Source organism: Diabrotica virgifera, chromosome 1 (genome assembly GCF_917563875.1).
Source record: "Diabrotica virgifera virgifera chromosome 1, PGI_DIABVI_V3a".
NCBI lineage: Eukaryota > Metazoa > Arthropoda > Insecta > Coleoptera > Chrysomelidae > Diabrotica > Diabrotica virgifera.
Genome location: NC_065443.1, coordinates 246,097,385 through 246,122,667, shown reverse-complemented (window position 1 = coordinate 246,122,667; position 25,283 = coordinate 246,097,385). Strand labels below are relative to the sequence as shown.

At 35.9% G+C, this 25,283-nt stretch overlaps 1 protein-coding gene across 1 annotated transcript in view; it reads left to right on the top strand.

The window, feature by feature from the left end:
• The window catches only part of LOC114346913 (exocyst complex component 4), a 61,966-nt gene extending 40,398 nt beyond the window's left edge, over positions 1-21,568 (top strand). Inside the window, exons 13-15 of the mRNA XM_028297681.2 lie at positions 3,457-3,804; positions 12,642-12,848; positions 21,286-21,568. Coding sequence (XP_028153482.2) covers positions 3,457-3,804; positions 12,642-12,848; positions 21,286-21,447 — 717 coding nt within the window. The 3' untranslated portion in view covers positions 21,448-21,568. The remainder of the gene's footprint in view (positions 1-3,456; positions 3,805-12,641; positions 12,849-21,285) is intronic.
• Positions 21,569-25,283: the final 3,715 nt, after the last annotated feature.

Here is a 25,283-nt window from a genome sequence, read left to right as displayed (position 1 = left end):
CACAGTATTTTTTTACAACAGAAACAATCAAGTATCGTGCAGTGATTGAATTTTTATTTTTAGAAGGTTTAAAAGCAAAGAAAATTTATGAACCAATGTTAAAAGTGTATAAGGACTCTTCCCCTTCAATTAGTACAGTATAATGATGGCTTGCTGAATTTAAACATGGTCGTAAAAACCTTGAAGACGATCCATGTCAAGGACGTGCAAAAACTGCAACATCAGAAATCGTAGAAAAGATACAGGATATGATATAGGAAAATCATCGAGTGAATAAAAGAGATTTAATAGAAGCCCTAGGCATCTCATTGGGCCGTGTAAGCAATATTTTGAGTGAAGTATTGGGTTTCAGAAAGCAGTGTTGACAGTAGGTGCCGCATTCGCTAACAACTGAACAAAAATTCATTCGAATGCGACTTTATCAGCAACATTTAGACCGTTATCGAAATGATAAATAATAAAGAATTTTGTGCGTCGATTCATCACTATGGATGAGGCTTGGATCTATCACCTTGATCCTTAAACAGAACAAGAGGCTAAAGAGTGGTGTGAACCTGGTTTTTCGGCTCTGAAACTAGTTCGTATCCAGAAATCGGCCAAGAAGGTGTTCGCATCAGTTTTTTGGGATGCAAGAGGAATTTTGTTTATGGATTACTTGAAAACTGATAAAACAATAAATTCTGGATAATATTGTAACCGTTTTGACCAACTGAAGGAAAAAAATCATGAAAAAGACCCGATTTGCAGAAGAAAAAAATCCTTTTTCATCAGGACAATGCACCGTACCATAATATGAGCATTTTAACAATGGCTAAAATCCATGAATTGTGAAAGACCGAATTTTTGGAGCATCCACCGCATTCTTCAGATTTGGCCCTAGCGACTTGCATCTGTTTCAATATCTAAAAAAATTTATGTGTGGAAAGCGTTTTTCATCATATTATGATGACAAACATTTTCATCAAATTGGAATCTCGTTGGAACAAGTCTATTGATGTTCAGGGAGTCTATACTAAATAGTAATAGTTATTTATGAAACAGTTCGTGAAGTATGCTTTTTGCGCACGCACGCGATGTTTAGAGCACGAGCAGAGCGAGTGCTATACATCGCGTAAGAGCGCAAAAAGTACTTCACGCACAGTTTCATACAATATTTTATCTACGATAAAGAAATAAAAAAACTGCAACTCTTCGTCACTGGAATACATATCTATTCTACAATATTTAGAATTTTGACATTTAAAAATTCAAACTTCTTTCAAACCACAAAACTGTCAAAACTTTTGTTGTAATTTATTGCTCACGTGTCATCACCATGACATCGCGAAAGTTAAGGATATTTGATTATATGTAAGTGTGCCAAAAAACGGTGCGAAAAAGTAAATCCCATTTAAAATACATTGTTACTTCACGCACACTTTAAACCCTTCATGTACTGCTATCTATAATGACAGTTTTCACAAACTAAAAACATAATATGAAATAGAGTAGATAAAGCGTATTTCAAAACATAAAATTGTGTTTTTCTTATCGAACTCATAAAATTGAGATCATACTATCCACCCCTATTTCTATAAATTTTAATTGTTATTATAGTACGTCTTAGAGCCCCCGCAAACTGCAGACTTTTTATCGGCCTATAGTTCAGTCGGATTGGGCTGTTAGTGCGCATACCGAGCTAACTAAACAGTTGGGTTGGTGAAGGAGTCGCAGACTAGCAACAACTGTCGACCAACTATTCTCGAACGATTTACTAAAGTTCGTATTTGACATTTTAAGTGAGTAGTTGCATAATGAAAAAATTGTCCAGAAATGTGATTATTGCTCTCATACAACGGAGGAGGAAAACCAAGAAAAGATTCCGAGAGTATTGGGTGCATCCAATTCACAGTGATAGATAATTGAGTGAAAAATTTTACACATTGCATAGTAAATTACTTGATTACCCAAAAAAGTTTTTCGCCTTTTATCGGATGAGCATAGTCAGCTTCAATGAACTGGTCATGCTAATTGGATCAGCAATAACCAAGGAGGATACCAATTTAAGACTTTCTATACATGTGGAGGAGAGATTGAAAAATGAAAACAATTCTCTGCAACAAAAACCTTAGACTCGAACTGAGAGTAAGAGCTTTGTGATGCTACGTGTTCTCGATACTGCAATATGGACTTAAATTCTGGACATTGAAGCAAGAACACGTAAATAAGCTACAGTCATTTGAAATGTGGTGTTACAGAAGGATGCTTAGAAAAGCATGGACACAGAAGAAAAGGAACACGGAAGTATTGCGAGAAATGGGCAAAGAATGCGAATTAATAAACACAATAAAAATAAGTAACTTACAATATCTGGGACACACAATGAGGGGACAGCGATATGAAATGCTAAGACTGATAATACAGCGAAAGATAAGAGGCTGAAGGAGTGTAGGAAGAATGAGAGTGTCGTGGTTGAAGAATTTATAAGGGACTGGTTTAAATGCAGTTCTATAGAACTTTTTAGAGCAGCGGTAGATAGAGTAACGATAGTGATGATGCTATCCAACCTCCGATTAGAAGACGGCACTTAAAGAAGAAGAAGCCAACTTCAGTAGACCTACCGAAATTTCGGTAGCCCTGGCAACACTGCCCTGAACCATCTTTCTATTCTTTTCTCTGCGAAAATTTAAAAATGGTAATTTTGGCGTGGAATCGTGGAAATACCAAATTATATGGTCAAAGCAAAAGACGCTAATACATTCTCTAAAGAAAAGCTATTCTCTTATCCATTGCCTGCTATTCTCTTTGTTATTCGTATTTATATTGTTAACATACGTGACTTACAACAATGGAATATATATTAGGATATTTGCATTTTTGTTTACATTACTGTAGTTCTCTACTTATACTGAAACGATAACAAAAGGCTACCTTCCTTCTTTGTCTTAAACAGGGCTGTATTTAAAAGTTCAAACCGTCATTTACATTCCGAATCCGAAAATTGTTGGAGAATTCTGCAAACTGAACTATCGGCCGACAAAACAATCGTCCTGTATGCGCACGGCGTAGTTAGCCAATACTGATTAAACAGCCGGCCGACAGTTGGCCGACTTTTTAGTTTGAATGCAATTGGGAAGCCCATCAAACTTTTTTGTCGGCCGAGACTGAATCGGTGTAATGTGCGCATCCGCATACCTCTCTGTACTGATTAAGAAGCCGACCAAACTATTTGCCGATAAAAAGTCTGCAGTTTGCGGGGCTCTATTTTTACTTTTTTTAAGTCCTATGTGCATCTAAAAGGCCCGGATTTAAACATCCATAAATTTTCATAATTTATCTACCTGTCCCGATTAATTTACCACTTCGCTTCATCTGTAACACGAGGCGATTTTCTATTATATTTCGCAAGACATTATATACTAAATATAATCGAATAGTCTTTGACCTTTTTCATCAAATATATAATTTCTATTTCAGGAATGGTTTTCTGTCCGAATGTTCCAATACACCAGTGAGTTCAGACAAGAACCTTCGGGTCTTTCGCCACCCCAACAGGACAATAATCACTTGGACCGCCCATCGCCTGTTTCAGCTTCCATTTTGCAACAGTTGACAAGTATAGCTCAGGAATTCGACGAGCTAGCCAACACGTGCCTTTTGCTGCTCCATTTAGAGGTCCGGGTGCAATGTTTTTATTATTTGTTAGCACAAACCCATTACAACAAAGAGACCCATGAGCCGGATCCGAAGGTTTTGGAGTTAAGTAGGGTTTTGGCCAACGTAGACGAAGCTATGGCCAATAGTTTACATCCCAGAAAGTGCAAGGTACGTATTTTTGAAGTGAATACTTCTTATCGCTCGGTATGGAATTTTGACGGGACTAAAATCGTATTTGGCGTCATTCGAAAATCGAAATGCGTGTAGTAACCTTGCGGTATACTGGAATATACATATTTATACAGAACTGGATTCGAAATCCCATGTATTTATCGACTGTGCAAGTTTAATTTGTCAGATATCAAGATCTTAGATTCAGAAAATAATTATAAGAAAATATTATTTCTCGAGATGTACCATATAAACAGTAATACAAACCAAAAATGAATAACCATTTTCAATGTCGTTGCAACACGAAACTACAGCCGCATCATTATTCCAGTTCAATCAGAGAGTGCCGTAAGCACCTCTACCGGTTTCGAAACTTATTAGTCTCTCATCAGGAGGCACATATGCTGCTCTCTCTGACCCAACTAGGACAAACCCCGGCGTGCAGTAACGGATTGCAACGAACGAAATGGCAGGGATGCCCTAGCGGCAACTGCTAGCAAAAGACTAAGTTTTCAATCTAATAGCACATAAAACAACATCCAAAAATGTTACTCTACATTCTACCAGACTGAAAACAATGGGAACCTTCTCTGGTAACACCTCCGAGGCTTCTACAATTTGCAAGCCATAACGGATGCTGAGACTAAGGAAGATGAGGGAATTTTACAATTTATAATTCACGTACAAATTCAATTACAAATCAGACACAAGTAGATTAAGCGAAATTTACTTCAATGTGTTAAAATTCTAAACATAGCAGAATATTAAACAGATGGCTCGATATTGGAACTTTTGACCCTTAACACATGTGAGAAAAGATACCTGACGCAGTGCCGCCCTCGTCGTTCTCGTGAAACGACATGCATAGCTTTAAGTTAAATTGCTTTATATAACATACCTACAACAATTCGTAAGTTATATCATTGTAATATTATGTTTGTACCTAACTGTTAGTTAATTTTGTAGTTTGTTCCTGATGAAGATGAAAAATTAATAAATACTCATCGAAATATCGAATTCAACAGAATTAGATGTAGTTTCAATCTAAGCCACAGACCGCAATTCCCGATAATTTCAACACATATTTACACATTTATTTTAAATTTCTTAGTAAACTTATTACAGATCCCGAATGTTCTATTTTTTGACTGGTTTCGTAGTGATTTCAAGTACAGATCCCAAATTTTGACTTATTAACTTTTGGGGTAGTTTCACCCCTATAGGAGTGCTTTGTTCAATTTGTTCAAAAAATATAGTGCAGCACATGATTTTATACTAAAATTTTATAGAATCCGAATTTTCTGTTTATGATTGGCTTCGGGGTGGTTTCAACCCTATAGGTGTTGATTTGGTAAATTTTTTGGAAAAATATAGTGCGACACATTTTTTAAGGTAAAACTAGAAATATATTCAGAATTTTCTATTATTGACTGGGTTCGGGGTGGTTTCAACCCCATAGGCGTTGACTGGATTTAATTAAAATTAAATAAAATGAGATAATATTAAATAAAAATAAGTAAAATTAAATCAAATTAAATAAAATTGAATAAAAATGAATAAAATTACATAAAATGAAAAAAAATTAAAGTAGCTAAATATAGTTATATATCGGATCCAATATCGAACGAGTCGACCAATATGCATACCTTGGAACAATGATCAACACAGGAGATTGCTTACAGGAAATCAAAATCAGAATAGAAAGGGCTAGAGCAAATTTTAACAAAATGAGAAAACTGCTCTGCACAAGAGATTTGAAGTTAGAGCTAAGAAATGAAAAGTCCTTCTGCCAAAGAAGTTTTTATTTCTAGCCCTGAAAATATACATTCATATCCCCAGTGATATCAAAATACTGAGAATGGTTTTCTTTTTAAAAAGAAATTAAAATCATTTTTAATGGAGCAAACAAGAAATTTTTGTGACATCATTATTGTAGCTTAAATTTACATACTGTAACAAAACGATCCCTTCTACGCCGTCTATGTAGGGAACGCGTCGGTAAGACGCGTACCATAGGATAAGACTTTCCGGGAACCAACGGTTTTTAGGTAGCACAATGCATCGATGGAAACGGATGTATTTACCTGAGAAAGATACAAAAGACCTTTCTCAGTTTGCTGTTTTTATTTTAGTTAGTTAGCATTGAGATCTTGTAACGTATAGACGAAAATACACCTTTTGTTCGATTATCGTGATTTTCTTATAATCAACCCTACAACCTGAGATCATTACCCTAAGTAATCTTCACATTGTCGCCCAACTCGTGGCTTGGGGATTTCGCGATAAATCGTATATTTCGGTAGTTTGAATGAAAAAGCGTGCTTCAGCATATTTGGACACTCTTTCGCGTGAAAAGTGAGTTTCGATAACTTAATCGGACTATTTTCACTGTTATAACCTCGCTAACTCCAGTTAAAATAATATTAAGTGCTTCGCTGGTTAAATAAATAATCAAGTGGACTTTTGTTTGTTAATAAATAACAAAGTGATTCGTTTTAGTTATTCAGACACTTCTGTGTATTTTTATTATGTATTAAACGATTGATTGCTTTCGGTTACGTGTAAAAACCTTGTGTTTTGTGAAACTCGGAAGTGAATTAGTGCTAGAGCTGTTCCAAGAATTGTACAGGTGGTATGCAGAAAGCTGTTGGAGGTATCCCTTATCCAAGCGTGGACACAGGAGAGCTATTTACTGGGAAGTACATTCCAATTTTGCATGACCAATCATTTTTACAATTTGCGTTCCACGCAAAACATTGAACATTCGAGTACCATAAAAATTATTTCTAAGTCGGACTCTATTTCAAATAGATCGGTGGCAACAAACATTAACGACATGGCTCAAAACGTAGTATTGACAAACGAACAATTTAAAGAGCTGTTATCGAAATTAGCGGTACAGAGTGCTCCCGTTTCGCCGGCGTCGGTTCAAAGTGGCAACCTATCGAAATGCCATTCGCGTTTTGATGGACACAAAGACACCGACGTTAATGCTTTCATCAGCGCTGTCGAAATTTATAAAGATTGCGCATTAGTGTCGGACGAGAATGCTTTTCGGGGAATCGGTATGCTTTTCGATAATTTCGCGGCAAAATGGTATCAAGGCGTCAAAGACACTATTAAGACATGGGAGGAACTTCTTAGTCTGCTTAGAGTTACGTTCGGTCCTAAAAAACCTGCTTATCGCGTGTACCGCGAGTTATTTGCCGAGGAGCAAAACGAAAAAACAACAGTAGATGTCTTTGTTTGTCGTTGTAGGGCGGTTCTGGCACAACTAGACCCAGGCAGCCTTACAGAAAAGATCCAGTTGGATATGGTGTACGGACTATTAAACAAGGGGATTCGAGAGAAGATTTCGAGGGATTCCGTTTCCACTTTTACCGCGCTGCTTACGGCGGCACGAAAGGTCGAAGATGTGTTTGAGAAACCTTGTTCTGACGATAACAAAACTCCAAACAATCGACAAACTTACGAAAAACGTCCGCGATGTGGATTTTGTCGCGTTCCGGGTCATTCTAAGGACGAGTGTCGAAAGTTACGTGATAAACAATCTAAAGACACACCGACAATTCCGAAAGAAACCGCGAGTTCTTCGCGTACGATTAGTGCTACCGTCGGAGCATCCACTTCGAACTCGTCGCGAAATAGTGTAAACAACCCGTTATCATGTTACGGATGCGGGAAACCGGGTTTTATCAGAGCCAACTGCCCAGTTTGTAGTCATACAGTAACATCTTCGCTAGATTTCTCTTCCTTAGACACGTTTATTTCACCTCAACCCAGACCTGTTCTACGTATTAATATATTAGGTCATGAGGGCCAAGGGTTAATAGATACAGGTGCTAAACAAAGTATAGCTGGTACAACGTTGTACAACCTTTTAGAAAACAAAGGACAAAGTTTTAAGCCCGAGCAAATTTCTGTAAAATTCGCTGATGGTGTTGGGAGAACAGAACTAGTGTTGACAACTTTAGTCGATGTACACATAAGAGGTAAAACGGTGCCTACAAAGTTTATAATTTTTCCTGATGCACCTAATAAAACTCTGCTAGGTATCGATTTTTTGATAAATGCACAAATCGCTCTAGATTTTCACAATAAAGAATGGTATTTTGCAAATGACAGCACACGACAGCAGTTGCTTTTTGAAGATACAGGTACAGAATGTATTGAAATTCATTTTTGTGAAAACTTGAGACCAGATGAAGGAACGATGCTAGCGGATTATGAACGCAATCGACTGGATGAATTTTTAGAAGGTAGGAAGGATACTTTCAGAATGGGGGGAGAGCCTACAGCCTACGCTGAGCATCGCATTAACACAGGAAATAATGCACCCATCGCACTGCCACCATATCGGATGTCACCTGCAAAGAGAGAGGTATTGAAAACCGAGCTAGATAAACTCCTGGAGGAGGGCATCATCGAAGAATGCGAAAGTGCGTGGGCCGCGCCGGTAGTATTAGTACCGAAAAAGGATGGCGGTACGAGACTTTGCGTTGACTATCAACGTTTAAACGCCGTAACTACTAGTGACTCGTATCCGTTACCGCGTATGGACGATTTACTACACGCCGCGAAACGAACATTTTACATGTCTACGATAGACTTACGATCGGGGTATCATCAAGTCAACGTCGCGGAAGCGGACCGTGATAAGACTGCGTTTGTGTCACCGTTCGGGACTTTCCCATACTTACGGATGCCTTTTGGTCTCAAGGGAGCCCCAATGACTTTTCAAAGACTCATGGACCGTTTTCGTCGTGGTCTTAGTAACGTAGTGGTTTTAGGTTATTTAGACGATCTCATCGTACTATCCAGCTCTTTTGATGAACATTTAAACGATCTAAAGTTAGTGTTCGATAGACTAGACCAATTTAACCTTCGGGCAAATCGGAAAAAGTGCGTGTTTGCTCGCGAAAAAGTAAAATACTTGGGACATTTGATCACTCAGCAAGGAATTTCGGTCGATCCGGATAAAACCGCTGCTATATCGGAACGGTTACCGCCGAGAAACGTTAAGGAAGTGCAATCTTTCCTTCAGACGGCTAGTTGGTTCCGCCGGTTTATAAATAATTTTGCGGACATATCCAGACCCTTGAGTGACTTAACCAGGAAAAATAAGCCATGGAAGTGGACGGAACTGGAACAGAACTCATTCGAAACACTTAAGAAGTTACTGATTACCGCTCCAATTTTACGGCAAGCAGATGAAAACCAACCGTATATCATTCGTACTGATGCCAGTGGTTACGCGTTAGGAGCAGTGTTGCTACAAGGAGATATCGATGACGAGCATCCCGTGGAATACGCTAGCAGACTTCTTACCGCTGCCGAGCGCAACTATTCTACTTCGGAAAGAGAAGCTTTAGCTGTTGTATGGGCCTTAGAAAAGTTCAGAGGTTATATTGAAGGTACGAAGATAACGCTGCAGACTGATCACCAACCCTTAAGGTGGCTGCTAAGCCTGAAAGCTCCCACAGGAAGGTTGGCAAGATGGTCACTATTGGTCCAAGGTTATAACTTAACCATCGATTATCTGCCAGGTAAACGTAACATGGTAGCCGATACACTTTCCAGACCGCCATGTGAACACAATGATGTACTGTCTTGCGAGATATGTGAAGTGCAAATTGACTTGCCTCATCGATCGGCATATGAGACCAGGGTGGAACAATTGAAAGACCCAGATGTCGCCAAAATAATTCAATCATTCGAAGACCCAAATTCGAATGAATATGTAAAATGGACAGATCGTGGATACTTGCTTACACAAGGAGTACTCTACCGTTATTCATCGGAAGAAGACGAAGAAGAGGCTCAGTTAGTAGTACCCACACACGAGCGTGAAGCCATTATGAGAGAATATCATGATGCACCGACGGCTGGTCATTATGGTATCGAACGTACGTTGAGAAGAATTGCTCAAAAATTCTTTTTTCCAGGCATGCGTCGTTTTATTGCTGAATACATTGATAAATGCCAAGATTGTCAAAGATATAAGGCCTCTAATCAGAAACCAGGTGGACTATTACAAACCCCTGTGTATGCGCAACGCTTCGAGACACTTGCCATCGACTTATTTGGACCGTTACCTGAAGGATCGAAAGGTGAACGTTGGATTCTCATAGTTGAAGACTCCTGTACTAAGTGGGTGGAGTTATTTGCCTTAACTCAAGCAACTGCACAAGAATGCGCTATGAAGCTTATTGACGAGGTATTCTTACGATTTGGCCTACCGAGAAGGATTATCAGTGATAATGGTGTGCAATTCGTGTCTGACGTGATGCAACAAGTTTGCTATGTGTTGCAAATCAAAGAGACCTTTACTCCACTCTATCACCCTTCTGCTAATATGGTAGAGCGCAAGAATAGAGATTTGAAGCCGAGACTTGCTATGCTTGTAGGAACGGAGCATAACATTTGGCCTGAGAAGTTGCCAATGGTTAGATTTGCCATGAACTCAGTATGGAGCGAGTCTACAGGACAAACCGCTGCTTACTTAACTTTTGGACGTGAGCTGCGAACTCTAGACCAAGTTAATCGAGATATTCGCCAAGTTGTAGAAACTGAGAATTTTATACCTCAAATATCTCCATACTTAAAACGCATGACTGAAACATGGCATGAATCAAAGATTAAGCATGACAACGCCCAAGATAGGCAAAAGAAATATGCTGATCGACGCCTGAAGGAACCCAGTCCATTCAAAGAGGGAGATTTAGTGTGGGCCAATACAACTGCTCCTAGTAATAGGTCGAAAGGACAGACGGCTAAATTCTACCCGAAGAGAGATGGACCCTATAGGATCAAGCGAGTGGTATCGCCTGTAAGTTATGAGCTTTGTGGAGTGGACACCCCTACTGCCCTCGGTGTGTTCCACGTATCGGCGCTTACACCTGCGAAGCTCAATGACTCTGAAGTTCCAACCCCTGTAGTGCCAAAACGAAGACGAGGACGTCCCAGGAAGAAAACTACATCTTCTGCTGGCCTCTCCTCTAACGATATCGGTGCCAGGGGGGGAGACTGTAACAAAACGATCCCTTCTACGCCGTCTATGTAGGGAACGCGTCGGTAAGACGCGTACCATAGGATAAGACTTTCCGGGAACCAACGGTTTTTAGGTAGCACAATGCATCGATGGAAACGGATGTATTTACCTGAGAAAGATACAAAAGACCTTTCTCAGTTTGCTGTTTTTATTTTAGTTAGTTAGCATTGAGATCTTGTAACGTATAGACGAAAATACACCTTTTGTTCGATTATCGTGATTTTCTTATAATCAACCCTACAACCTGAGATCATTACCCTAAGTAATCTTCACAATACCTTAAAAACAATAAAAAAAAAAATGAAACTCCAGAGTCACTACCACTTTTTATAAAATTTTAATAGTTAGATTATTCGCTTCCGCTTATATTTCAAATTTTATATTGTTTTAAACTGATTTATTTTGCTTATTTTGTTTATCAGATTTAATGAAACATTCGTATCTACACCATTCTTCAAAAATATTACTAACTGATTGAGCCATAAATAATTGTTTCTTTAAAATTTGTTTTTAATTGTTCGTGCTTTATTGTTAGACTAAGTATTTATTGTATTGTTTTCATTAGATTATTATTTATTCTATGTATCATATTTACCAAAACATAACTGTGTATTTACAATTAAAAAAAACTTATCTATTTACTATATATTTATGTTATTTATGGTATTTATGATATTTATCTTATTTATGTTATTTATGGTATTTATGTTATTTATGTTGGTATGTTTTTATTTATTATTGTATATCTTTTTACCGAAACAGGTGTATCCACACCTCTCGGAAACCTTCGGGTTATTTTATTCACTTTATATTATGTAAATATTGAAAAAGTTTGTACTTATTATTGAATAAATCAAACACTCCGTTTATTCAGGATAACTAAAAAGGTACAAAGGAAGAACTTAAAAAGTTGTGACTGGCTGAATGGCAAAAGTCTGTGCAAAAAAAGAAGGTACAAAGTGAGTAACAACCGAAAATCCGACAATGCCCTTTTTGAGACTACTGAGAAGGCCTTCTATTGAAAACTCAATTCCACCGTAGAAAATCTCGATAAGTCTTATCCAAGCCAAGAAGAAATTCATGAGTTTTGGGGAAATCAACTTTCCACACCAGCTGCTCTTAACAACAATGCTGGATACGACACAGAACTGCCAACACTACACTACTACTCTCTACGAACCCTTCACCATTGAAGAAGTCTCAAATATCATCAAAGAAGTTTTGGAGTGTTCATGAGTGTTCATGAAACAAATCAATATTGTTTTTCGCTTAAATTAAATGGTATCTAAAACTGCCACTCACCTGTTTGTACATTTCATTTAAGTGAAAATCAATGTTTATTTTTCTGTTTTCTGACATTAGTAAAATGTATTTAGAATTAAATAAATTACATACATTCTTCTTTTTGTGTCAATTAATTTAATTTCAAAAAATGTTTTTGGACTCCCTGTATAAATAATTATGTTAATTTTTATATTAGTGAATAGAGAATTAAATACCCTTTCAAATGAGCTAGCATTTCAAATGACCACCATTCTCATTTAAAAAAATAATCGATTGCGTCATCACGTCCAGATGGATGACGTCAGTAGTATGATAATATATTATGTTGCTATATGTCACTAGTATGATATATATGCCAAATATTCGTAACTTAAAAATAAAAATCAACCAGTTTCGGGAATTTCTTATAATGTTGTTTGTTTAGCTATTAATGAATTTATGCGTTATTTTATGGACGCACTGTATAACGATTTATTAATTAATTTAATTTCATTTTTAGTACATTTTCGAAGGTCTGGGACATCTGATAGCAAAAATACTCATTAGTTCTGCGCAGTATATGAACGTCATAGATGAAGCTGGCATCCAAAGGATGTGCCGAAATATTTTTACTTTGCAACAAACGCTTACTAACATAACGATGACTAGAGAAGTAGCATTAGACCACGCGAGACATTATTTCGAGCTGTTCTTTTTGACACCAGAGGTAAGTTCAGTGTACAATCACAATATATACAGAGAGAAAAAAAATGTAATTACAACAGTAGTAGTAGTCATCATCATCATCAACTAGCCTATATTTGTCCACTGCTGAACGTAGGCCTCCCGTAAAAATTTCCACCTATTTCTATCTTGAGCTTCTTGCATCCAATTTCTGGTGATGCGCTTGATATCATCCGTCCATCTAGTCGGTGGTCGTCCTCTGCTTCGATATGCCTCCTGCCTTGGTCGCCATTCCAGAATCTTTTTGGTCCATCTGTCATCCGTCAGTCCGGCAACATGTCCTGCCCAAGCCCATTTAGCCATGGCTATTCTTTCAACTGCCTCCGTGACTCTTGTTCTTCTTCTTATTTCTAGGTTTGGTACTTTATCTCTGATGGTAATACCTAACATTGATCTTTCCATAGCGCGTTGTGTAACTCTTATTTTATTTATTGTTCTTTTTGTCAGAGTTAGTGTTTCTGCACCATATGTAAGAACCGGCAAAACACACTGGTCAAAAACCTTTCTTTTTAAACAAACTGGAATATTAGACTTGAAAATGTTATTTAATCTACCGAAGGCAGCCCATGTGAGACCTATCCTTCTTTGTATTTCAGTTGTCTGGTTATCTCGGCCTAAGCGAATCTCATGCCCTAGATATTTGTAAGCTATTACTTGGTCGATGCTATGACTCTCAATCTGAATTTTATCGCTGACTACAAGGTTGGTCATAAATTTTGTCTTTGAGGTGTTAATTTTAAGACCAATTGTTTTTGACACTTTATAGAGCGTGTGCAGCATTTTTGTAGCTTTATCAACTCTATCAGATATTAAAACGATGTCATCGGCAAATCTTAGGTGGTTCAGATCCTCCCCGTTTATATTGATTCCCATATTATCCTCTCCTTCCATTTGCTTGAACATATATTCAAGAACAGCTGTAAACAATTTCGGGGAGATAGTATCACCCTGTCTAATTCCACGTTCTATTCTAAATTTCTTGGTATCTTCATGAAGTCGAACACAAGCTGTACCAGTTTCGTAGATACTTTTAATCAAGGCGATATATCGGTAGTCAATGCGGCAGTCCGCCAATGCTCGAAGCATTTTATGATGATCTATAGTATCGAACGCCTTTTCATAATCCACGAATATAAGAAAGATAGGCTTGTTATACTCTGTGCACTTTTCTATTAGCGTTTTTATAACTTGTAGATGATCGTTTGTTCCGTATCTGGAGCGGAACCCAGCCTGTTCACAAGGTTGGTAACTATCCAGTTTGTTCACAAGCCGTTTTGTTATTATCTTCATGAATAGTTTGTATGTCTGGGAGAGCAAACTAATAGGTCTGTAGTTCTTCAGATCTGAAATGTCACCTTTTTTATGCATTATGGTTATTATTGCATTATGCCACTGAGAGGGGGTTACGCCTCTTGTCAAACAAACATTGAACATCTTTTTCAACACATTCATTAACGTTTCTCCTCCTTCTTTGATGTGTTCAATGACTATCCCATCTTCTCCAGGTGATTTATTGTTTTTCATCTCCGAGAGAGCTGATTTTATTTCCTCTGTTGTGATATCTGGGATGTCTTCTGAGCCTACATTTTGAACTTTTGGTATTTGACTTTTATCAGGATCTGGAAGTTCTTCTCGCTTATACAATTCTGAGTAAAAATCTTGAGCAATTTTTAAAATATCTTCCTTATTTGTTGTTATTTCTCCTTTTTTATTTACAAGTTTACAAATATTTTTCGATCCTTCAGTCATTTGTCGGCGCAGTACCTTTAAACTCTTACTTTTATCAATGGCTTGAGTTATGTGTTCAGTGTTGTAATTTCTGACATCTTTTCGAATGGATTTTGTGATATCTTTGTTTAACTGTCTAAGTGCTGCAAAATTTTCTGTGTATTTGTTTTTCAATTCTCTTCTTTTGTTTATAAGGTCTTTAGTAGCTTGAGTAAGTTTATCTATCTTGTTTTTTCTTTTTTCCTTATATTTGCTATGAGCGTTTCGAATCGCACTGTTTATTCGCATGTTTGTCACCTCTATATCTAATGCATTTTCATTTAGATGTTCTACTTCTTTCAGTTCTGAAGTTATGAGATTCTGATAAGCTACACTATCTTCTATCGATTCCCATTTATTAGAATGCCTCTCTGTTATCATTGCTGTCCTCTCTTGTCTAATGTTGATCAATATTTTTGCTCTAACCAACCGATGGTCACTCCCAACAGTGATTTTATTGATTACTGTAACATCTTGGATAATATTTTTTCTGTTTGTGATGATGAAATCAATTTCGTTTTTTGTTATGCCATCTGGACTAGCCCACGTCCACTTACGTTGTTGGTTCTTTTTGAAAAATGTGTTCATCACGTATAGCCGATGATGCAACAAAACATTTAGTAGCATACCTCCTCTATCATTTCGCTCACCATATCCAAATGAGCCCATAGCCACTTCTGCGTTATCTTCTTTATATCCAAGTTTAGCGTTAAAATCGCCCATTAAGATTAGGTGGTGGGTTTTATCTTTTTCCATAGCTCTATTTATATCTTCATAAAAGTTTTCTATTTCTTCATCGCTATGACTCGTCGTGGGTGCATATACTTGGATATTTTTAATAGAGCATCTCTTGTTCAATTTTAGTATGAGGTACACAACTCTTGAGCTTACACTATCTATTTTTATAATTTTATCTAGGTGTTTCTTGTGGACGAGAAAACCTACGCCGCCAACTGCCTTATCGTCTTCTCCAATGGAATGTAACAGATGCCCTGATTTTAAAACTAATTGGTTTTCTCCTTTTCTTCGTATTTCGGAAAGTCCCAGTACATCCCATTTTATGCAGTTAAGTTCTTCCTGTAATTCAATGAGCTTATCTTCAGTTGCAAGCGTTCTTACGTTATAAGTGGCAATATGCAATGTTCGTTGTCCATGGTAGCCGTGTCTATCCCGGTGATTCTTTGCACCCTCTGCCCTTGGCCCGATCTGGTGGCTACCGTCACCAGGGACCGTTGGGCCGCCGGGGACTAAGGGCCCTTTTCTAGTTTGTGTCATGTCATTTACGGGGGAAAATTAGCCATTTCACTACCACGCTGGCCAGTGCGGGTTGGTAGCGGGAAATTAGGAGTGTTTGAATGGGGAGAGGCGCAGGTTACGCAGTTTGTGTGTAGGGTGTACGACAATATGCCATACACACCCCCCACGCAAAGTGGACCCCTCCCACTCCAACACGGTCAATAGGACTCATCCGTCACTCGGGGTGTGGATTAGATAGGTTTGAGGATAGAGATAATGGGTAAGGTTGAGATGGAATGTTAGGGAGGGACAGCGGTCAGCTGCTCCTGTAATCGCCTCTTACGACTAGTAGGAGATCCTGTGGGTGTATTCTACTAAGCGGCCCGCATCCCACACGGGGAAGTAGTAGTAGTAGCAGTGAGTAAAACAAATATACAGTATTACCACTGGAAAAATCATCCGAGGTACCGTACTTATTCGGATAAATAAGGGATTTTTTGTAAACACAATAAAGCCTACTTTACGTAGTAACAGGGCAATTACTCAAACCCTGTAACATACACAATGTACAATAAGCCAATTTGTTGCAGTGCAACTGATTTATATCGGTATTACGTAAAAAACCACTGAAAGAATAGAAGCGATAGAAGCCTGAAAGACACTAGACAAATTTCAGTTATATAACGGTGAGATTAACTTTGACAAATGACAGCCTCGTTATGCTGTAATAAATATGATTGGAAATTGTAAAATTTTAACAGTCTTTGAATTAATTTATGAGAACGATACACAGTCTGTGAGAGACAACTGTGGGAACGATTAGATTATCGATGCCTCAGAAGTCAATCGGTGTAAGTCGATAATTGTTTAAAATGAGATAATAAGATGTTTGTGAAAGTAGGTGCAGAAAAATAAGGAGTTAATAAAAATAAATAAACCCTCTTTATTTATCATAATATAAGTAATATATTCATAAATACAAACAAGAAAATTATAATGTTATTATAGGTATATAATAATATGTGTTACATTTCATAAGTAATTTTTAGGGAGAATGTTACTTACACCGTTTTACTTCTGAAGCGTCCATATATTACAATCAAAATTATTGCTATAATTTAATAAATAATTTTGATTATTTCATTCATAGGAGATTCTGACCAATAGAAAGCTATAGAAATCTGAATTAAATCGATAATTTTTGATAATCTCCCGTCGTTAAGTATATTACGTCAGATGCCCTTCGTTGCTCCGAAAAAATACATTCAGTGACATTAATGACAATTAATGTTTTAAAAATTATAAAAGTGATGACTTTCAATCGTCAAATATTTATAAAAACTGTGTGTTTAATGGTACTTACATAAATAAATTACAATAAAATTTTGGTTTTGAACAGTTTTATTCATGAAATAATCGCAACAAATTGCACTCGACCTCTGAAATTAATATAGAATTTTTGCTCTCGTGACACTTTGACATAATTTCACTCGCCTTCGGCTCGTGAAATTAAAACTGTTAAAGTGTCACTCGGGAAAAATTCAATAATTTCAGAGCTCTTGTGCAATTACTACTGACAATTTAGTCTTTAAATTAACTTTGACAAGTAACAGATAAAATAATTTTAAGGTACTTTTATTTGTCTTATTGAATTTGACGACAATATAAATGAATCGGTCATTTTAAAAATGACATATATCCACTGAACTACTGAGAAAAACCATTTTAACTGCAATATATTGTTTGAGGAGCAATTATTGTGGCTTGGTACTTCCTTTATATCTTTTTTCTACGGTCGTGTTAAAACAGCCATTTTCCCGCACGCATTTTGCTTCCGAAAGTTGCACTTTCCCGCATCAGTGCGAAAAAGTAAATTTTCCTGCACAGAGTGCGGGAAAGTAGAATACCTTGTAATATGGCTTTAAAATATATTATAATACATGCAATAAACTAATATTTAGATACTAATTTATTTCAAATTTATCTTATTGTGTTCATGTTTTAATGAAATTAACGCGATAGTTTAATGAAATAAAATTATTTTAACATAATATTTAAAATTTATATCAATAGACAATAACAATAAGTATGTTCACGGAGACAGTCCCTGACTAGTCCATGACAAAATCGCATGCGCAATTTTTTTCATATCATATTTATTTAATGTATTATCTTTGATTGATAAATATACCAGTATATTAATAGTTAATAATTAATAGTAAATTAATATTAATTAATAGTAAATATACCTTGTATATTTATCTATCAACGTTATTTATATTATTTTAAAGTCCGCATGCTCCACTTGTCGTGCACTATACTAAATTTACAAACAAGTTGCGGTAGAAATGAACAAACCAAGACACGTTAAATGCTACATTACTCCCACTCCCTGATTACTCCCAAATCATAATTTACAATGTATATACATTGTAAATCCCAAATCATGACTTCCAAAGTTTATACATTGTAAATTATGATTCCAGAGTGCTACTAGTAGCATTTAACGTGTCTTGATTGTACATTTAGATTAGTCAGGGACTGTCTCCGCGAACATACTTAATGGTTTTGAATCGACGTCATGGAAACCAATATCGTCGTCATGGTAAGCAATTTTATTGAAAATTTGGTTTTGACAACCTTATCAAAGGACGTATTAATTTGTCTATTTCCACTCCTAAATAAAAATTGATATAACTCTATTTGTTGTGGCTTTTTTCCAAACGTACGGCTCTAGAAAAAATATTGTTCCTAACTCATGCGGAAAGTGTCTTTCCCGCACTAGTTAGGAAAATAACTACATATTTCGAAATACTTAGCGGCATTATATAACCATATCGACCCATGCAACGAAGACTATTGTATCTCAATTTTGGTTCAATTGAGATAATCGCGGTTGAAAATTTTTCACAAAGAGATCGCACAAAGAGAAATGACGATATCTTTGTAAGAAATACGCCTCACACCGTGAAATTTCTGGTATATTATATTATATGTAAAGGGTTTTAAAGAATTTCACAGATCAAACATAACAAAAAACACATTTTTTTTGCTAAATTTTGTAAACTTACTATAGTTTTCGTGGAATCAATTAAGGAAAAAAAATACTTACTCTAGACTTAGTAACACTAAATGACGGTATCTTTGGAAGAAATACGTCTTACAAATTTAAATTTCTGTTATATTATATATAAAGGGTTTTAAGGGATTTCACAGATCAATCATAACAAAAAATAGGATTTTTTAGTAAATTTTGTAGACTTACTATAGTTTTCGTCGAAACAGTTAACGAAAAAATACTGATTCTAGACTAGACTTACTAGTAACAGATTTATTAAAGCAAAGCAGTACTATTTAAAAAATTATAATAAACATTTCTATAGTTAATCGGAATAACTAAAATTAGAGTCTTACTAGAGAAAACTATAGTAAGTCAAACAGTTTGACTCAAACTTGCAATACCTTCCGCTGTTTCTTGCAACGAAGACTACAGTAACTCAACTTACACTCGTTTTCGCCTGCAGGAGTGTGGGTCAGTAAACCTACTATACACATGCAAATGCTTTACTGGTTGCCTTAAAATTCATACCTGATTTACCATACTTTTCTACCAAATAAAGCTTAAAAAGAATAATAATACCATTATAGTAAGTCAAATGTATCGTTTTTTGAGTTACTATATTCTTCGTTGCATGGGTCGATATATAAACCATAGAAACATTTAAACCACAAAAAATAAAATTTTTGCTGCGTCACAATAAAAATCTCAATAATTTAGTTGATATTAAGGTGGACAGATGACAGGTTAGTGATGCTCTCTATGGTTGCAATCTTATGGAATATCCGTGTGTTATCTTATTTATCTATCTTATTTAATCCTTTTGACCATTTCAGTAAAGTACCCCGTACAAACCTTATGGAAATTAGGTTTCAGTGGATCTCATTCATACTTTGGGAAAGTACTCTTTGAAGCATCCTGATAAAAAGTTCTCATGGGCACAACTCAATCGTATGAAGGATTTTCAAGATATAGAGGCACAAACTCGGAAAATTAGAAGATTTACTGGGTATTCCAATTCATTGAGTTACTGGTTATCTGGCAGCATGTAGAAGTTTGGATCAAGGAAAAGTACTAGTAGTCCAGGATTTTTTCCTGGCTATCCAATGGCAACCTTTACTTTGACCTTGACCTTCAACGAACGTCATCTTCTAGAGTTTCGAGGGTTCTCGGCATTAAACTGATATAAACAGATTACTCATGGGCTTTTGGGATCGCTAAACACGAATATATCATCAGAATTGACCTCCGGAGGTCGTGGTGGCCAGGGCCACTGCAAGGGACGTCATCTTCTAGAGTTTCGATGGTTTTCGGCAGTTAATTGATGCAAATGAATTACTGGAGGGTTTTTTGAGGTCGTTAAACACGAATATGCCACCAGAACCGACTCCCGGGGCACCTGGTTTCTAAGGCCAATGAAAGGCGCTCCTGGAGTTTTGAGGGTCTTTGGTATTGCATTAATGCAAACGGATTAGTTATAGTTTTTTGGGGTTGCTGAACACGAATACGTGATCAGCACAGACACAGGAGCACCTGGTGCCTAAGACAGGTTATCTTCTGGAGTTAAAAACCTAAGAGTAATCCATTTGATTCCTCCGAAACTCCAGAAGATAACCTGTCTTAGGCACCAGGTGCTCCTGTGTCTGTGCTGATCACGTATTCGTGTTCAGCAACCCCAAAAACCTATAACTAATCCGTTTGTATTAATGTAGTACCAAAGACCCTCGAAACTCCAGGAGCTCCTTTTATTGACCTTGGAAACCAGGTACTCCGGGAGTCGGTTCTGGTGGCATATTCGTGTTTAGCGACCTCAAAAAACCCTCCAGTAATTCATTTGCATCAATTAAATGCCGAAAACCATCGAAACTCTAGAAGATGACGTCCCTAGCAGTGGCCCTGGCCACCACGTTCTCCGGAGGTCAATTCTGATGGCATATTCGTGTTTAGCGATCCCAAAAACCCATGAGTAATCTGTTTATATCCATTTAATGCCGAAAACCCTCGAAACTCTAGAAGATGACGTCCGTTGAAGGTCAAGGTCAAAGTAAAGGTTGTCCTTGGATAGCCAGGAAAAAATCCTAGACTACTAGTACTTTTCCTTGATCCAAACTTCTACACGTTGCCAGATAACCAGTAACTCAGGGAATTGGAATACCCAGTAAATCTTATAATTTTCCGAGTTTGTGCCTCTATATCTTGAAAATCCTTCATACGATTGAGTTGTGCCCATGAGAACTTTTTATCAGGAGGCTTCAAAGAGTATTTTCCCAAAGTATGAACGAAATCCACTGGGACCTAATTTCCATAAGGTTTGTGCGGGCTACTTTATGAAAAATATACAAATGTTTTGTTTTTTTAGGAAATTCTCAATGGTATTGTAGATAAGGGACCTGAATTTTCTGAATTAGAGTACATGAACGCGTTTCAGTTATTGAATCGAAGCAACAAAGAATTGGGGTCAGTATCTGTCCATCTGGAAAGACTATCAGACATCTTAGGAGAAGTTGGAGTGACAGTTTGATAGCAAGCTACATTCGTACTAGACGTTTATATATTTATTTAATTTTTATTTATAATTTTGAAATAATATATAACATGTTAAGTTGTTCTCAAAAGTTTCTATTAAAGTAATTATTTATATACATGTTGTGTTTTGTTAAATTGAGAGCTGAATATATTCACATAATTTTTCTTGATATTATCCTGCTTTATGAGGTGAATTCGTAAATATAGAGGTTTCTAAACTTTGGTGCGTCCAACTGGAGTACTTCTTTCTGTCGGACAATATCATCAATTAATTGTAAATATTTTTATCAAACAGTCCTGCAAAAATCAGCTGTGAGGGTATACATTTTATGACTCTCTATGATACGTGCGCCCCCCTATGGGAGACGCACTATGGAGTCATAAATGACGATATTTTTTTGCAGGATTGTTTGATAAAAATGCTTATCTTTAATTTACTGGTAATATTGTCCGACTAATTTTTAGGGGTACTCCAGTTGTCGGACGCACCAAAGTTTAGAAACCTCTATATTTACGAAACGTCCCCCGCTCGAAAATTTTCCGAAATAGGAAAGTTGTCCGGCTTGACATGAATAACTGAAAAAAAAATCTCATGAGAGTGGTAATCAGGGGCCCCGTAACCGGGCGTGCAACGCGTGCGAGGCACGCGGGCGCAACCCTAAAAGGGCGCCAAACCGAAAGTTTGGCAAATAAGAAATATTTATTTTAAATGAGATAATGATTTTTTATACAATTTTAATCAAGTATTGTGTTATTACTTAAACAATAATTCAAAATTTATTTTATATTTGGTGTTAATAATTATTACTACTATTATTTTATTTTTAAAACAATATATCCGAATACCTATTCTACAGTATCCGTAAGTGTTAGAATTAATGTCTTCTGAAGTAAAAAATAATATTTTGGGTATGGTGCATAGTATAGTCGGTTCGCTAAACTCAGACACAACTGACTAGTTATTTTAGTAGGTAATTTTTTTGTTTTTGGCCAATTTTGCAAAAATTGGCAAAATTATTAACTATTTAGTAATTAGTAACTATTTAGTAATTATTTTTTTTGGCCATTTTACCAAATTTGCAAAGTTACTTACTAAAATCACTAGCCAGTTGTGTCTGAGTTTAGCGAACCGAATATACCAAATATTATTCAATAATTATGGACTGTATCCCAGATTAAGGTCATACAAAGCAAACAAGCTTAAGTTGTAGTATTGAACGATAATTTAAAAAAAAGTTGAAATACAAGAGAGTTTTTTAGCTTTTCACCTAATATTTGACACTGCAGGGGAAGGACTATTTAATTTTGTAGTTGAACTAAGTATTACAAAATTCAAATTTAAGAGCGTAGGCGCAAAATTTCGCGACAATGCGCTTTAAATGTATTCATTTTTTTCGATTCCTGATAAAGTTAAACGCAGAATAAAATATTGCATTATTACCGAAAGCCGAAAGTCCCTGAAAAATTTAATGTTTATTTTAAAAAATATAATTATAAATGTTACAGGGGTGAAAAAAAAAGAGAAAATTTAGTGTGTTTTTTAATTTCAAATATCTCATTCAAAAGAAACTTTTTGGTTATTATAAGGGACTTTCGGCCCTCGGTAATAATGTAATCTTTCATTCTGCGTTTAAATTTTTCAAAAATACTTATTAGTTTTCTCAGGATTCGAACAAAAATTAATGCATTTAAAACACATTGGCGTGAAAATTTGCGCCCACGCCCTTAAATATAAAAGACACGAGAGGTCAAGAGTATGATAACGGCCAATATGCGTGTATGACAAGGGTAGAATAACCCTCGAGTTTTTTTTTGTTCCACGCACTGCACATAGCTTAAAAGTAGTTAATTATGCTGCTGAAATGTCAAATAAAATAGTAAATTTTTTAATTTTGTACAAGAACTTAGACGTATTTTTCTCTTCCTCCACAAATAGATGGGATATTATAAAGCTACATGTTCCTGAGTTAAATCTAAAACCCCTAAGTGATACAAAATGATCGAGTAGAATAGAAGCTATAAGCCATTCAAATTTCATTTAATTAAAATTTGTGGGAATCTTATAGATATAGCAGATAATGATACCTTTAACACAGAAAGTAGACAGTAATAGAATAATTAATAAGTTCTTAGTTCGTTAAATAGTAGATTTGATATGATGCCTGGTTATGATCATTTTTTTGGTTGTTTAGTGATATTTTTACATTAATTGACGATGACATTTTAAAAAACTTTCACAAAGGCTAACTGATTCAGTAAAACGGAGGCGGATATTGATGCAACTGATTTATTTAGTGAGATAAAAGCTTTAAAATTATTTTCATTACCTGACTCATTAAATCCTTTTAATAATCTTCAATAGATATTTTTAAAAATACCTAACTGCATCTTTACCACATATCACTATTTCATTAAGAATCCTTCTTACTTTAACTGTGTCTGTTGCTTATGTTCGAGAACATTTTCAAAATTAAAGTTAATTAAAAATTATTATCGTATTACGAAGAGTGGGCAAAGAAAGAGAGGTGATGTATACCATTAAAAGGAGAAAGTTAGAATATCTCGGACACACGGTGGGAAACGGCACTAAATACAGTTTACTAAAGGTAATCCTTCAAGGTAAAGTATTCGGAAAGCGAGGAATTGGGAGAAGAAGAATATCATGTTTAAAGAACCTGAGTAAATGGTTCTCCACAACAACAACTAATCTATTTAAAGCATCAGTTAATAAAATAATTATAGCCAGAATGATCCCCAATATTCGAAAAGAATAGGCACTAAAAGAAGAAGAAGAAAAATTATTTGAGGTCTACTATGGTAGAGGAAAGATTACCTGGTTTGGCCATATTAGCTATACATCAAGAGCTCGTCAATAAAATTGACTTTGTAGATATAAAAGAATTTGCTGCAGTCAAATCTAAGAAAACACCCATTTAATTCAATTTAAATTTAAGGTATCGATTTCTAGATTTAACTAATGTATTAATGTTTTGAAATGAAACATAAGCTGTATTTCATAATATACTAATGTTTTATTTGTTTTTTACCATCATCAGCATCAGTACAAAACTTGAAAATAAAAAATTATAGATTTATTTCATATTTTCACAAGTGGATATAGTAGCATAAAAAGAAATGAATATTCCTCCAATTGGCTGTATACCACAATAAAAATTACTTAAGAAGTAAAAAATCTTCCTTTGTAGATGGCATATAATTTTATTAAAAAAATAATTACACTTCTTAAGTAATGGATATAGTAGATTTAAAGGGCGCTAAAATATGTGCCGCACGCAGGCGCCGCTCAGCCTTGCGGGGGCCCTGGTGGTAATAATTTTTTTAATGATGGGCCCAAGAACTATAAGGCTTTATCTGATTTATTTGTTGTTTATTTGAAACATTAACTTAAGTATTTCATCGATCATCCAGTCTTTTTTCTTTTTCTGACACTTTTTATTAAGTTCGTCTTTACTCATTTGTAATATAGTGTTTTTTTAAATTCTTCCATTAGATGTTTGCACCCTATCCTTTTCTGTTATCAATAATTGTATTCTGTCACTACGACAGGACGTAGTTCTTCATTTATCTTTTTTCCACGTTAAATTTTATATCTATGCTTTTTAGTGTGGAGAGACCTATGTTGTCTATTTTGGCTCTATTTAGCTTGTTTTGGATTTAAGCTGAATTTAGCGACAACTGGTTTGTAATCAGATGCTATGTCACTATGTCAGCACCTATATAGTTACGTCTTTGCGAATTTGAAAGTATTTTCTTCCTATCATCTTCTTTTTCTTCTTCTTATTGTGCCTATCCGTTCCGGATGTTGGCAAT